This window comes from Alexandromys fortis, unplaced genomic scaffold (assembly GCF_014885135.2).
Source record: "Alexandromys fortis isolate MF-2015 unplaced genomic scaffold, M_Fortis_MF-2015_v1.1 scaffold_342, whole genome shotgun sequence".
Classification (NCBI taxonomy): Eukaryota; Metazoa; Chordata; class Mammalia; order Rodentia; family Cricetidae; genus Alexandromys; species Alexandromys fortis.
In genome coordinates, this window is record NW_026068210.1 from 421156 (window position 1) to 435250 (window position 14095).

At 47.4% G+C, this 14095-nt stretch overlaps 1 protein-coding gene across 1 annotated transcript in view; it reads right to left on the minus strand.

Moving 5' to 3' along the window:
• Nucleotides 1–41: 41 nt before the first annotated feature.
• Sergef (secretion regulating guanine nucleotide exchange factor) overlaps nucleotides 42–14095 on the minus strand; it is a 217877-nt gene continuing 203823 nt past the window's right edge. The window contains exon 10 of the mRNA XM_050130258.1: nucleotides 42–5574. Within this exon, the coding sequence (XP_049986215.1) occupies nucleotides 5312–5574 (263 nt within the window). The 3' untranslated portion in view covers nucleotides 42–5311. The remainder of the gene's footprint in view (nucleotides 5575–14095) is intronic.

Genomic DNA, 14095 nt, shown 5'->3' on the forward strand with positions numbered 1-14095 from the left:
GAATGGAGAGAAATCAAGGGGCCTTTCTTTCAGCGCTCTTTATTTTGACACACGGCGTCGGAGCCAAACTGTAATGGCACTCGGTAGAAATCTGTACATTTCTGGGAGTAGGGGGCCAGGGAAGAAGGATGGGGCCGGGGAATGGATTGCTTTTTGTACACAAGACCCAGAGGAAAGGTTTCAGAAAGGTAGTCAGTCATTGGTCACATTGACCTCACCTTCGTAGCTCATCTCTCACGCGGAAAACAGAGAACTTTGCTCCGAATAGAACTGTGGGGACTCACACTGCTGCTCCCCTCCATCTCTGGCATGCTTGTGAGCCAGCGGACGCCTCCCAAGACCCCGGCAAGCGGCTAGTTTAGGCTGATTCTCATCTCGCTGTGTAGATCCAGTGTGACCGAGTTTCATAATGAATTGTTCATAGTTACACCATATGGATTTTCCAATGTCATTTTAAAGCCAGGATGTAGAGTACCTCCAGTTCAGGACCACCTGAGGGGCGCCTCCCCTCCACCTTTACTAAGGCATAACCTGGCATTGTATGCAATTTAGTACTTCAGCATAAAAAGCAAAAACTGCATGCCCAATGTTATGCAAAGAGATTCGAGCATGAAATAAATTTTGTAACATGGTTTCTGTCTAGTCTAAAGCAGATTTGTTTTTCTGAAGCAATCGGAGGTTTGCAGAGACGCGCTTCTGCATCTCGAATAAATATAGTATTTTCCCAACAGAAACAGAGGACAGTAGCTTGGCTTTGGTCTGATTCTAAAATTAGTGTGTGTGGGGGAAAGGATGATATTTTTGAAAAACACATGCTCAAGTTGAAAAAAAATGCAACATCTCGAGTTTCCACTGCAACATTTCCTGGAAAGACAGCAACCTCCCCTCCCTGGGCCCTGGCCCTGGAAATAAAAAGCTGACTTCTGAGATGAAGCACTGACTTGAGTTTTTATTGCCTTCAGGCAGATCTCCATTCTGTTCTGGTACGACTGAGCCAATCATGGGCCCGACTACTACTGTAGACATTTAAGCTGAGGTGTCACTGGGCTTTGAGGATGCTGTTCCTTGCAGGGTAGGGCTGCAGATACTGCTGGGCTAAGGGACAAAAGCACACCCTTTGTGGGGGTCACCTGGATGGTTTTATGACTCATCTTGTGGATCCTTGCATTAGCCTTGCCGGAGCATCTAGTTGCCCTGTGCAACCTTGAGCAACTCCCTGCTAGGACTACGTTGGGTCTGTCAGGTCTGGGTGCCCTGGCCAACTTGCAGAGCCTGGTCTAGAGACTACCTCATTGAATACTCCTCTCAGCCTGGACACACATTGGAAAAAGTATGATCTGCTCTGGGGAAACTCACTTGCAGGTTTGGGTGTGGGGTGGAATGGAAGATCTGATTCTTCCTCATCCGCTAGAATTCTAGAATGCTCATATGGAAAGAGACCCCAGAGGTTATACAGTCAGCCCCTGAGCATCTGAAGATGAGGAGACAAGGCCAGAGAAGGCAGCAAGCTGCCCAGGGCCATCAGCATAAAGATGTCACCTCCCAGCACAGCCAGAGTCTGTGAGCCCATGGATGGGTTTTACCCACTAGCTTCTCACCTCTCTAAGAGCTTGTCTCAATTTCCTGGTACCCAGTGCAAGAACCCAGGGGGTGGGGTTGATGGAGCCTCTAGAGGCCCAGGCATCTCATAGCCAAGTCTCAGGATACCCCAGCGAAGCAGCGTAAGACCAGTGTCGACATGAGTCAGAGATCTGCTAGGAAGATGGGGCTTTGCTGAATAACACAGTCATCTGCAATATAAGCCTAGGGACACCACAGCTAGAGGGGATCTACTATGTGGGCATCTCAAAAACATTGCCTAACACCAGCTCAGAGCAGCCTAATCACCCCAGATTATAGCCGAGATAACAAAGTGCAGACAGGGAAAACAACTGCCCCAAAGCCACACATCCCAGCTAAGGTGAAGTCAGGATCATAACCTGGGTGGTTTGCCTCCAGAGCTCAGGTTGCGCTGTTTCGAGCTAAGGACTTTGTGGGGCTGGTCCTTGATGGTGAAATACTGAAGTTATGGGTTCTGAATCTAGGACTCTTTGGATCTGGCCTCCTGCCCTCCTTCATGGAATGCCATAGGTGTGACAGAAGGGGCCACTTCATGTTCTGAGCAAGATCTCTCCTGATCCACAGCTGGCCAGCTCACTCCTGCCGAAACACCCTGCTACCCTAATGGATGCTGCTCACACTGCCTCCCTCAGCTGGTTTTCTAGGCCAGCAGCCCCCCTCCCCCACCTGCCCTCGCCTCTGCCGACCCTGTGCTGCAGTGAGGCAGCTCTGGACTTGCAGCAGCCATACTCAGCAGTCTGACATGACCTGCAGCTCCTCCACACTACCTCCCACAGCGTCACTTCATCCAGAGTGTCCCCAAGGACGTGCCACCCATCTCAGTTAAGGTTTCTATTGCTATGATAAAGCACTATGACCAAAAGCAAGTCGGGGAGGAAAGGGTTTTTAATTCAGCTCACACTTCCATACCATAGTCTATCTTTGGAGGAAATCAGAGCAGGAACTCAAACAGGGCAGGATCCTGGATGCAGGAGCTGATTCAGAGGCCGAGGAGGGGTGCTGCTTACTGGCTTGTTCTTCATGGCTTGCATAGCCTCCTTCCTGATAGAACCCAGGCCCACCAGTCCAGAGGTGGTCCTACCCATAATGCACTGGGCCCTCCCTCATCAGTCACTAATTAAGAAAATATCCTGCGGGCTTTCCTGAAACTCAATCTTATGGAGACATTTTCTCAGCTGAGGTTCCCTCCTCTCAGGTGACTCTAGCCTGTGTCAAATTGACATAAGACTAGCCAACCCACCATCTGAAGTTATTTTAATGGACTTGGCAGGCATGTGAGGACCCAGTATGGCCAAAGATGGCAGATATGTCAAGGGAAGGTGGATATCCATGACCAGAGGGAAGAGTGGGTGTGGGAAGTAGGAAGGCAAAGCTGTTGCATACTGGGTCTTCACCACTTACTCCAGGGCCTGCTCAAAGGCCTGGAAGTGCACAATGGGGTCGTTCTTCTCATGAGGAGCAAAGGTAGGAAATGAAGGCAAATTTATTTATTCAATCAGGAAAATGTATTTTTTTAAATGAGCTCTTATTCAAATAAGCTCCTATGCCCCTAATGGGTCTAACATGGCAGGTGAAGTGGAACTATCAAATGGCTATGGGACCTGGAGACTGTTTCTCAGAGAGCTGTAAACAGAGTAATAAAGTGGAGGGCGGATAAGGGTGGGATCTCAGAGCTTGCTCAGTTAGCCTCCTCACTCCATGGTGACCCACAGGGACACTGAGAAGATCATTCGTTTACAGTTTGCTAAGTTCTAAACTGACTAGGAGCTGGCTCCCTCATGGACTGCCTGGAAAGGGAACTTGGACAAAGTCTTAGAAAGACAAATAGCCACCAAAGGATGCAGGGGGGAAATCTAGACACGTCCTTCTTCATCTCTGATAGGTGCTTTCCCTCACTGGAGACAGGCAGTGAAATAAGAAGGGCCTCTGGCCACGCGGCCATCAGGAAGTGCAGGACGGGAGTGGAGGTGAGGTGATGGGCCATGGAGCCACTCCTTCCTGCATGGGCCTGCAGCCAGAAGGCTCTGACACACTTGTCAGCATCTGAGGTTAGGGATCAAAGGACTTAGGGCTCATATGCTGATCCTATGCAAGACGCAAAGATGCTTCTGCCTCCTGCAAATAAGGTACTAGGTTCCAGCAGCAGAAGCGCAGGGTGCTGAGCTTTTCCAGCAGTGCTGAAAGAGATAGGAGGGAGCTCTGCCTTGTGGGCTTCTGGGCAAGACGGTGTTGTTTCTTGTGACTGGAAACTGGAGGCAGTATGGGTCACAGGGGAATGTTTTCTGGCCTGGTTTTTGCCAACTATTTAGCTTAGAAGACAGTAACCTTGAGCTTGCTCCAGTATGGCTTACCCCTGGGTGATGGCTCCATTTTTGTGGGCTTGAGCATATCAGAGTACATATGCTGCAACAGGCCTCTGGGCCTGGGAGGTGGGGTTGTATGGAACAGGGCATAGTTCTTGGGCCAAAAGTCGGGAGCAAGACTCAAATCACTGGGTTGCAGGTCAGACTGTAGCTGCAAGCAGTGCCTAGGCTCAGGCCTGTGGAGTCTGAACTGACTTCATCCATGTTTTCTGAGAAGAACCCACTTCTAGTCATTTAGCTACTTCCTATCCACTGTTGCCTAGCTCAGGGCTATGGTTGGGTCACCCTGAACCATCAGGGAGGTGCGTGACCTTGAGATGACCCTTCCCCCTTTTTATAGCCACTATTTTCTCCTGATGAAAAACAAGAATGGTTGAATAAGATCAGCAATTTCTTCAATTTCTTAAGGACCCACTTATCAAATACAATCTTATGCAGCTCACAATACATAATGTAAAGACAAAATTAACACTGCCTAGAGGAACCTGGAGGTGGTACTCTGTCTACAAGGAGATGCCCAAGGCTCAGAACAGGTCTCACTCTGTAACACGCTATGTACACCAGGCTGGCTTTAAACTCATGGAGATGCACCTAGCTCTGGCATTAAAGGCATGTGCCACCATGCCAGACTCTGCAGGATGTAGTTTAGAGGCCTCTCAACTACATGTTGATGGAAGGTCCCTCAGCTTTAATGTCCAGTAGAGTCCAGGCATCCCAACTCAGAGACTTAACAGCTCACCTGCTACAGCAGCCCCAGAATCCTGCCTGGTTGGAGGAAGACTTATCCATCTTCTGAGAGTTTCCCTGGCTCCAGACACCCTGTCTGCACTTGGGATTTTCTCTGCTGGGTGTTCCCAGAAGCCTTGCATACTCTCCACTTCCCCCATTTCATTCTCCCTACCTGACCCTAAGCCTTTGCTGGGGCCCTGGTCGTGAAGATGTGAGCGCCTTCCTTTCAGAGTCTCCAGGCACAGTACCTGGTACCAGAAGCAATAGACTCTGGACAGAAAATAAGCCCCCAAGTTAGAAGGGATAGTACGCTGCTCTAAACATATCCTAGAAGCCCCGTCTTCTGACCAAAGGCCGCTGGACCAGAGCACAGCCATGGAGCTGGGCTGAGATCACTCAGGGGCTGGAGCCTTCCTTGCTGATGTTTTCACTTTGCATGTCCTTTAGTGAGGATCCCTTCCTCATTTGCTGACTGACGGGAAGGTTCTCCAGGGATCTTCGTTGGGATCGGTCGCTTTATTAAAAAGGTGCTCTTTCATGGGCATTCGTGGCTCATCTGGTCAGAACTGCTCTGGGTTAAAGTTCCCGATCATCTATCCTTACAGTTTCTCTTTGTCCATGGCATCCTGAGATTCAGTGTTCTCTGTGGCAGTGTGGAGTGGGTAGGTGACCTTGAGATCCTGGCATGGCACAAGGTGTGCTGGCAGCTGACATAAGGCCAAGGAGTGGCCAGCCCCACAGCCCACGAGGAGGAGTCTCGCTGACTGGAGAGTCTGCACTGGAGATGGTGTCCAGACATTGGACTCAGTGCCATCCCCACACATGCCATGTTCGTTCCAGCCCCAGGCACAACACTTGTCACCTGTGGGAGAGAGGGCACAGATATCACCATAACACCCAAAGCTTGTGGCCATTAACAGGGTATGCTCAAGGCCCACCTTCCCTGCCCCACCTCAAGTCAGTGTACCCCACTGTTCCACAGCTCTTCATGCTTGAAGCCTGGCTTTCCACCATCACCCCAACATGTGACCAGATACTGAGCCCTGCTAATTCCCCCACCAAGAACAGCTCCAGTCTCTCCTGTGTCCCTCCTTCTCTGCTGCTACTACTCTGGCTCAGGCTACAGCTTCTCACTTGGGCCACGGCTACTTCCCATAGACACTCATAACCTCAACTCTTGAGACATGGAGGGAGACAGGAGGCGCTGAGTCCCATGCCAGCTTAGGCTGCACAGAAAGACATTGTTTCAGCCTCCCTGCCTAAGACAACCACTTGAAATTCTGAAATACCTTAGTATGCAGAAAAGCATGGAAACCAATGTACGACATCCTAATTTAAGTTCAAAACTTTAGTTACCAATTTTCCATATGCACTTCAATCCTTTCCTTAAAAACAAACAACTCAGAAAACATTTAAGCCTGACCTCCCTCTGGGCCTTCTCCCTGCAGCAGTAACCACTGTGTTGAAGCTGGTGTCCACACTTTTATACACATATATTTAGATATATATGCATGCCCTTAAATACTATGTACTAATCTGTTTGTTTTAAAGAATTATGAAAGCATATTGCTGATACATACCTTTTATATGACCTATTCTTTTTTTTAATTTTTATTTATTTATTAAAGATTTCTGATTCTTCCCTGCCACTGCCTCCCATTTCCCTCCCCCTCCCCCAATCAGGTCCCCCTCCCTCGTTAGCCCAAAGAGCAATCAAGTTTCCCTGCCCTGTGGGAAGTCCAAGGACCACCCACCTCTATCCAGGCCTAGTAAGGTGAGCATCCAAACTGCCTAGGCTCCCACAAAGCCAGTTTGTGCAGTAGGAACAAAAACCCATTGCCATTGTTCTTGAGTTCTCAGTAGTCCACTATGTTCAGCGAGTCCGGTTTTATCCCAGGCTTTTTCAGATCCAGGCCAGCTGGCCTTGGTGAGTTCCTGATAGAACATCCCCATTGTCTCAGTGTGTGGGTGCACCCCTTGCAGTCCTGAGTTCCTTGCTCGTGCTCTCTCTCCTGCTCCTGATTTGGACCTTGAGATTTCTGTCCAGTGCTCCAATGTGGGTCTCTGTCTCTTATATGACCTATTCTTTACATTTGACATTGCTTTAGACACTTATCTGAGCCAGTAGTTCTTCAAACTAGCGCATTAATAGCCTCTCATTATGTAAAGTCATATTCCACTTAGCCATGTCCTTGGGACAGCCAGTTTTTAGTAATCATTGTTGCTGCTGGGCTATACACACCAATACGTTACATATTATGATATTATACAACATCACCAATATGACTATTATAAACAATACTGCTGTGAACATGTTTCCTGGTAGAAAATGATGTTTGTGCAGGGTGATCCTCAGAAGCATATACAAGTCTTAGGGGGAGGAGGGTCACATTTAATTTTACTAAGTATAGGCCACAGAGTTCATTGGAGTAGGTGAACTCCTACCACTATGGATACGGATGTGCTCCTCGTACCTCTCCCTGTAGACTACTGCCATGCTGGGGAGTGTATCCATTTAGCTTGCATTCCTGCTACCAGGAGTGAGCTCTGCCTTATGATTCTGAGACAAATCACACACTTACGTTCTCAGCCTTCTTGTTCTTTGCCTCTTTCTTTTTAACTTCATACATTTCCACCAGATTCTACACACTGCCAGTGTCTTCTCCCAGAAGTATGGGGTGTGTTACCCTATTTTATGAAGTCCTTTGCTAAGCAATTTATTTATAGTGGCTGCCTAATTGCACATTATGAAGATTAAATAATTTACTTAATGTGCCGGCCACTATCAGACGCTCAGGTTGTTTCTAATTTCCCATTTTCCTACAGCGAAGCATGAACACCTCTAAGCATGAGTCTCTGTCCCTCCCTCTAACTGCCTTTTCACATTCGATCTGTAGGACGGGGATTCCCAGTCAGTGGGTACTGCCATCTTGGAGACTCCCGAGAACTGTCTCAGAGAAGCTGCCTGAACATGGCTTTGGTGATCTATGGGCATCTCTGCCCCCTCCTACATCACTAGTGTTCATTACATCATGGGTTTTAAGAATCTTTTTCAACTTGAATACAAAATGGTATCTCATTGTTACATATCACCTTATGCTTCCTGGATATTTTCTTTCCTCTTCTGTACACTGTTTCCTATAACCCCCTCTCCACCTCAGGTAATATAAAAACGTTTAAGTATTCAAACACACAAGCTAGATGACCTAGGTTTTTTTTTCAGTTTGACTTAAAATTTTGTTTTAGATCTTTCAACAGAGATATATTTATGACTGATTGGGAGGGGGAGGTCAGGGTCTCATGAAGTTTAGGCTGGCTTCTAACTTACTATCACAGCCAAGGACAATCTTGACTCTGCATCCTCCTGTCTCCACCCACCAAGTGCTGGGTGTGCAGGTGTGCCATCACACCCAGCACATTCAGTGTGGCCTTTTAGAAAGTTCAGTTTCTTCAGCAGTGTGTGCAAACTGAAAGCCCACCTTTATCAGAAAATCCTCCTGATTTTCCCCACAACCCAAATGTTTAAATCTTTACAATTATGTGATTATACAGCTAAAGTTTGTTTTCAAGAGAGGGAGCCAGCTTGGTCTAAGCGGACTGCCCTTAGGGCTTCACTTTCTTGAGAAGGAGGTTCTACTGGCCAGGGACTCAGATCTGGGGAAATATATGTCTTCTGGTTGGCTGGCAAGATGAGGAAACACATGCAGAAAGAGTGGTTCCCCCTCCTCCCTATGGCTGAGCAGGAACTTCTGAAGGCTGATCAGGAGCACGAAAGAGGTACAGGGAAGAAGGAAGAAGCAGCAGGATGGAAGAGCCCAGAACCTTAGGGCCAGGAGGGAGGATGGAAGAGCCTAGAATCTTAGGGCCCAGTTTGGCACCTTGCTTGGGCCGAGTGCCTGGCGCTGATGAGAAGCGCAGCTGACCTCAGCAGGGGTGAGGTGGGAAGCAGGGGTGGGGGTGGGAGGAAGACAGTGCTGACCTCGCCACAGGACACAGCACAATGGGCAGCTGGCATGCTCTTCTCCTGCCAAAGGGAACTCACTCTGAGGAAGCTACACTCAGCGTTGGGTAGGTGAGGCCCAGAGCCAGGGCTTTCATGCCTGTTTGGTGTAGAAGCCTGGCAAAAGCCCAGGCTTCTCTTCCCTGCTCCTGAGGAGAGTGTTTCGGGTCGTGTGCTGTATCTGCTCAGGCTGTAACAGTACAGTGAGGGCCACATTCATGGATGGTGTTCATCTTCCAGAAGAGAAGGCTGAGCATCTAGAATGTGGAGAGGGCTCCCAACACTGCTGAACCCCACACATTATACACTAGGCTTCACTGAACTTACTGTTACAGAAGTACTTTAAGCTTGCGTGTGCTGTTTAGATGTGTGCACATGTATATGGGAATGCATGTGTGGTGGCCAGAGATCAACGCTGTGTCTTCTTCCTTCATCTCGCTCTACCTTAGTTTTTGAGACAGAGTCCTTCATTGAACCTGGAGCTTATTGATTGGTTAGAGGGGTTGGATAGCAAGACCAGGAATCTTTGTCACTTTTCAGTGTTGGGGCCACAAGTATGTGCTACCATGCCTGGCTTTTCCATGGGTACTGGAGATCTGAATAAGACCCCCGTTTGTAAAGCAAGGACAATGTCTATGGAGCCGTCTCTGCAGTTCCACCCATTCTCTTTTTGATGTCATTTGAAGGTCATTTGAGAATGGTTTGTGGGGCTGGAGAGATGACTCCATAGTTAAGAGCACCTGTCGCTCTTGCAGAGGACCTGGGTCCAGTTCCCAGCACCCACATGGTGGTTCATAATCATCTATAACTCCAGTTCCAGGGAATCTGATCTGACATTACCTGCTGACCTTTGTGGGTACCAGGTATGCATATCATATACATACATACATGTATGTAAACACATACAAATAAAATAAATACATACAAATTTTTATTTTTTAAAAAAAGAATGACTATGTTATCATACAAAAGTAGGCCACAGGTCAGACCCAGTTATAGCTTGCCAACTGCTGCCCACCTAATACCCAGGATGCTATTTAATATGGATCATGTTAGGCTCTCCCGGGCTCCCCAGCACACCAGTGGTGTTATAATGGCCCCCAGGTCTTCACGTGTCAGAAGTTCTGAGCACCTCTGTACATCTCCCAGCATGTGTTTTACTTGGTGCTAAGTTCAATCAAGTTCAAGACACAGATGCAGATACAATACAGGGTGATGCCTCCCTCTGTTGCCTCTGAGGACCAACCCTGACATGTTGCCACAGCCCAAAGTATGAAGTCTTACACCAGGGTTCCCGTATCCCTTACAGTAGCAGTATCCGTGAAGCATAGGAAACCTGGGAAAAGATGAGGAGCTCTGTTTGGGGCAGTCTAAGATGGAGTTGCCAAGGGCATAGAGGTGAACATCTTTAATTCCAGCACTTGGGAGGGCAGAAGCAAGTGGAGGCCAGCCTGGTATAAATAGTGAGTTCCAAGAGAGTCAGGGCTACATAGAGGAACTCTGTCTCAAAACAAAAAATAACAGAGGTCCTTGCCAGGCACACATGAATGAACACACTCTGCAGAAAGCCCTGTGGTGGGCCTGCGGGAGTATAACCCGAGAACCAAGTGAGAAACAGTATGACGCAGATGGGCCTCAGGCGCTAGCACAGTCCTCAGGGGTCCTGAACCATGCTTTGCTTTTCATGAACAAAGTGAATATACTCTTTATAATTCTATATAGATTAATACATATACATTTTCTTTGTGACTATCCTTATTATCATGAAAACTGTATATTTGAAAGGAAACTTGCCATTATATGTAGCTGCAAGCCCTGGTCCAAGGGAAGCAGCGTTCTTCCTCCCGGTGAGTGGCCAGGCTGCTGACATGGACATAGTCCAACAGTTCTCTCCTGGAAGGCTGTCATGGGAGAGTGGCATCACCAGAAGGTGTGACATTTGATGGGGAAGTGCCTGGACCCTGTGGCCAGGCTTTCTTGGGGGATACTGTCTAATTCCTGGGGAGCTTGAGGCCTTTTTCTTCCTACCATGTAATAGCCCACCAGAACCTTTGTGTCTTTGCTAGAATGCAAAGCTCCAAGAGAACAAAAATCAGAGTTCCTTTTCAACAGCTCTATCATAGAACTAAAAAAGTTATATATCAGAAAAGATGCTCGGTAAATATTTGTTTCTGGCATGAATAGTTCTTAAATGCCAATTGCCCCTAGAGTGGCTCAGTCTCCTGAGAGGAAGCCAGGCTGAAGAGCTGGGCAGGACAATGACAGCAATCCTCACCAAAAAAAAACTGCTATGTGTGTGTGTGTGTGTGTGTGCGCGCGCACACACGTGTGCGTGTGCAGGTATATACATATAGACTGATGTACCTATAAGAGAATGGAGATATCAGAGCAAGGACTAGACCATCTCCATGTCTCCTCTAGATCTCCCTGTTCTAGCAGACCTGGCCAGGACTACTTCACTGTAGCTCTTAGAATGACCCAACCCTCTCCCTCCTAAGATAAGGAAGAGCCACTGGCCAGGACCTAGCCTGAGTCCTTACTCAGGAGGAAGGAGCGGAGATTTTGGAATCATTTGTTGCTGCTCAGTAGCTATGGGGCAAGCCAGGCTTGGATTTGATATTGATGTCGTGGGCATGTACACCTAGGTCTTGGCTTCATCACCTGTAAACAAGGACAGTCATCTCTCACTTGTCTTTGTTGTTTTTAAACAGATACATACAGCACCCAGCAGAGCTCATCACACGATACCTGCTCAGCTGGCACTCTTCATCTGCTGCTGGATGGCCCTGTTTCATGCCCAGGATCCAATTCCTACTCCTCTTTGGTTTGCTCTAACTCGCTGCCAGCGATTAGAGAACTTGGGGGAAATCCCCCAGTATACAGTCACAGGACAAAGTCATGCCACCCTCTGGAACCTCTCCTTGCCATGGACGGAGTAGGTAACATTTCACACTGCTCTAGCCAGGGCTCAGATTAGGGTTTGTCTGAGGCATGCTGACAGGCACTAAGCATCGCTATGGAAACCATTTTGTTATTCTCTGCTGTGTCATTTGTTTGCTGGCCCAGTTGCTGCTGTGGTGCAGGGGGAAGGGCTGCGGATGCGGCATGCATATTAGACTCTGAGGACCTGTCTTCTACAGGATGGCATGACCTGGGGTGACTCCTACTTCTCCAGCTCCAAGAAGCAGGACGCTAGAACCCCGACAATGTCCCGACAACCTTCTTAGTTGTTCACCAGAGGCTAGGTGCTCACCCCAGAACAGCTCTCCAGGGAGAGCTTCTGATGCATTCCAGAAAGGCAGCCACTGTGGTAGGAGAAACATTAGTAAACTGTCTTCAGTATCTCCGGGCACAAAAGTGGCACTGTGCTATTGCCTTGTAATGGAGCAGGGTGAGGGGCATGAGCCTTGTGTACTCAGCCTTCATTGCCCCAGCTCCATGGACTCTAAGCACAGGACCAGATGTTTCCTAGATTCTTCTCTTGAGGGGGAACAAGTATCCAGTCATTTGTTCATACACAGACGTTTACTGAGTGCCCTGCCTTCTGGTGCCAACTCTCTGAAGTCAGGGGCTCCACTGCTTCCTAGCGCTAGGATTCCGGACAAGTTGTTTAATCTTTCTCAGGGTCAAATTTCCCATTTTCAAAATGAGAATAGTTTTACTGCTTTACAGACTTTCCTAATGACCCAACAGTTAAATGAGAACACTTATGGAGAAGTAGTTACCAAGCAGAGACTGCCAACGCAAATGGGTTTTATTCCCACTAGGATTAGTTATAGTAAAATGTGGCTCTGAAGTTCATAGCACTAAGTTCAGTCCCCACGTATCTCTCTGGATCATCCTACTTCCCAGAGTCAAACCTGGAGGGTTTGAGGAACTACCAGCCCACTCCTTCATCTACAGGACACGACACTCTCTGTCAGACTATTTCTGAGGACTAAGAATATTGCTTAACTTACTGATTTCTAAATAAAATTATTTTCCATTTTCTTCAATGTTCATATGTTACTTTCATAAAAACACATTTTTAAAAGTGTGTTTAAATACTATCTGAGGCATATATCTCTAAAAAACTCCTTTCTCTCAAAAAATTAATTAGTTAAGAATGTGGTTGTGTGTGTGTGTGGGTGTGTGTACATGCATGGACAAACACATGCACACACATATGTGCTCATGTTTGCATGCATGTACCACAGTGTGCTTGTGGAGGTCACAGAACAACTTTTGGGAGTTGGTTATCTCCTCCACTTTTTGTGGGTTCTGGAATTGAACTCAGGCTCTTAGGCTTCAGGGTCAGTGTCTTTATTCACTGAACCATCTCCCCAGACTTTTTCTCTTTCTTTACTTAATGATTTAAAATCTATTCCAATGAAACACAATAGAGTCAGGGTGAATGCAGACACCTACCATACTGCTGTGAGACCCGAGGCTGATCTCAGATTCGAGGTTTGTTTTATACTCACTTTGTATGTGGGCCTAGGTGAGTTTCAGCATCTGAAGAATCAGCCTCAGTGGCCCCCAAGTACCTCTCTCGCTCTGACAGGCTGTGCCTCCTGAAAACGGAGCACTCTTAATATACCAGGCTGTTGCACCTGCAGCCTTGTTGACCTGGAGTGGTTCACGAGGAAATGCCTCCTCACCTATCACTCAGAGCATCAGACCCGCCCAGGCACCATCAGTCCAGCGCAAACTTGAAGCAGGAAGATAGCAAGTAAGCACGTTTAGAGAATTACTGCCAGCTGGGAAGTGAGGGCATCATGATCAAACACGAAATGTTCTGAGACTAAGCTCATGGTCTTCATCTCACTGGGATCATAGGTAAAGAACTACACATGCCAAAGCCTTCAGTCACGGGGAAGAGCAAAAGGGTTGCAATCAGAAGGTAAGAAGAAGGCCTTTAAAGACTCGCTACGGTGTGGGCTCAGATGGGAAGAGCCCTATGATGGAAATGCAGCGTCTTGATCCATTGAATGGATCGTTCTCACTGTTGACAATTCCAGTGCCCTATTCACTTCAGGATAACCAATGGAAATCTTTTGTAGATCACAAAGCTAGATGTTAGGTGTGCTCAACTATGTTCATAGTAGCATTGTTTGTCATATCCAGAACCTAGAAACAACCTAAATGCCCCTCAACTGAAGAATGGATAAGGAAAATGTGGTACATTTACACAGTGGAGTACTACATGGCAGAAAAAAATAACAACATCTTGAATTTTGCAGGCAAATGGATGGAGCTAGAAAACATCATTCTGAGCGAGGTAACCAGGACACAGAAAGACAATTCTACATGTACGCACTCATAAGTGGTTTTTAAACATAAAGCAAAGAAAACCAGCCTACAAATCACAATCCCAGACAATGTAGACATAAATATAGTTCTA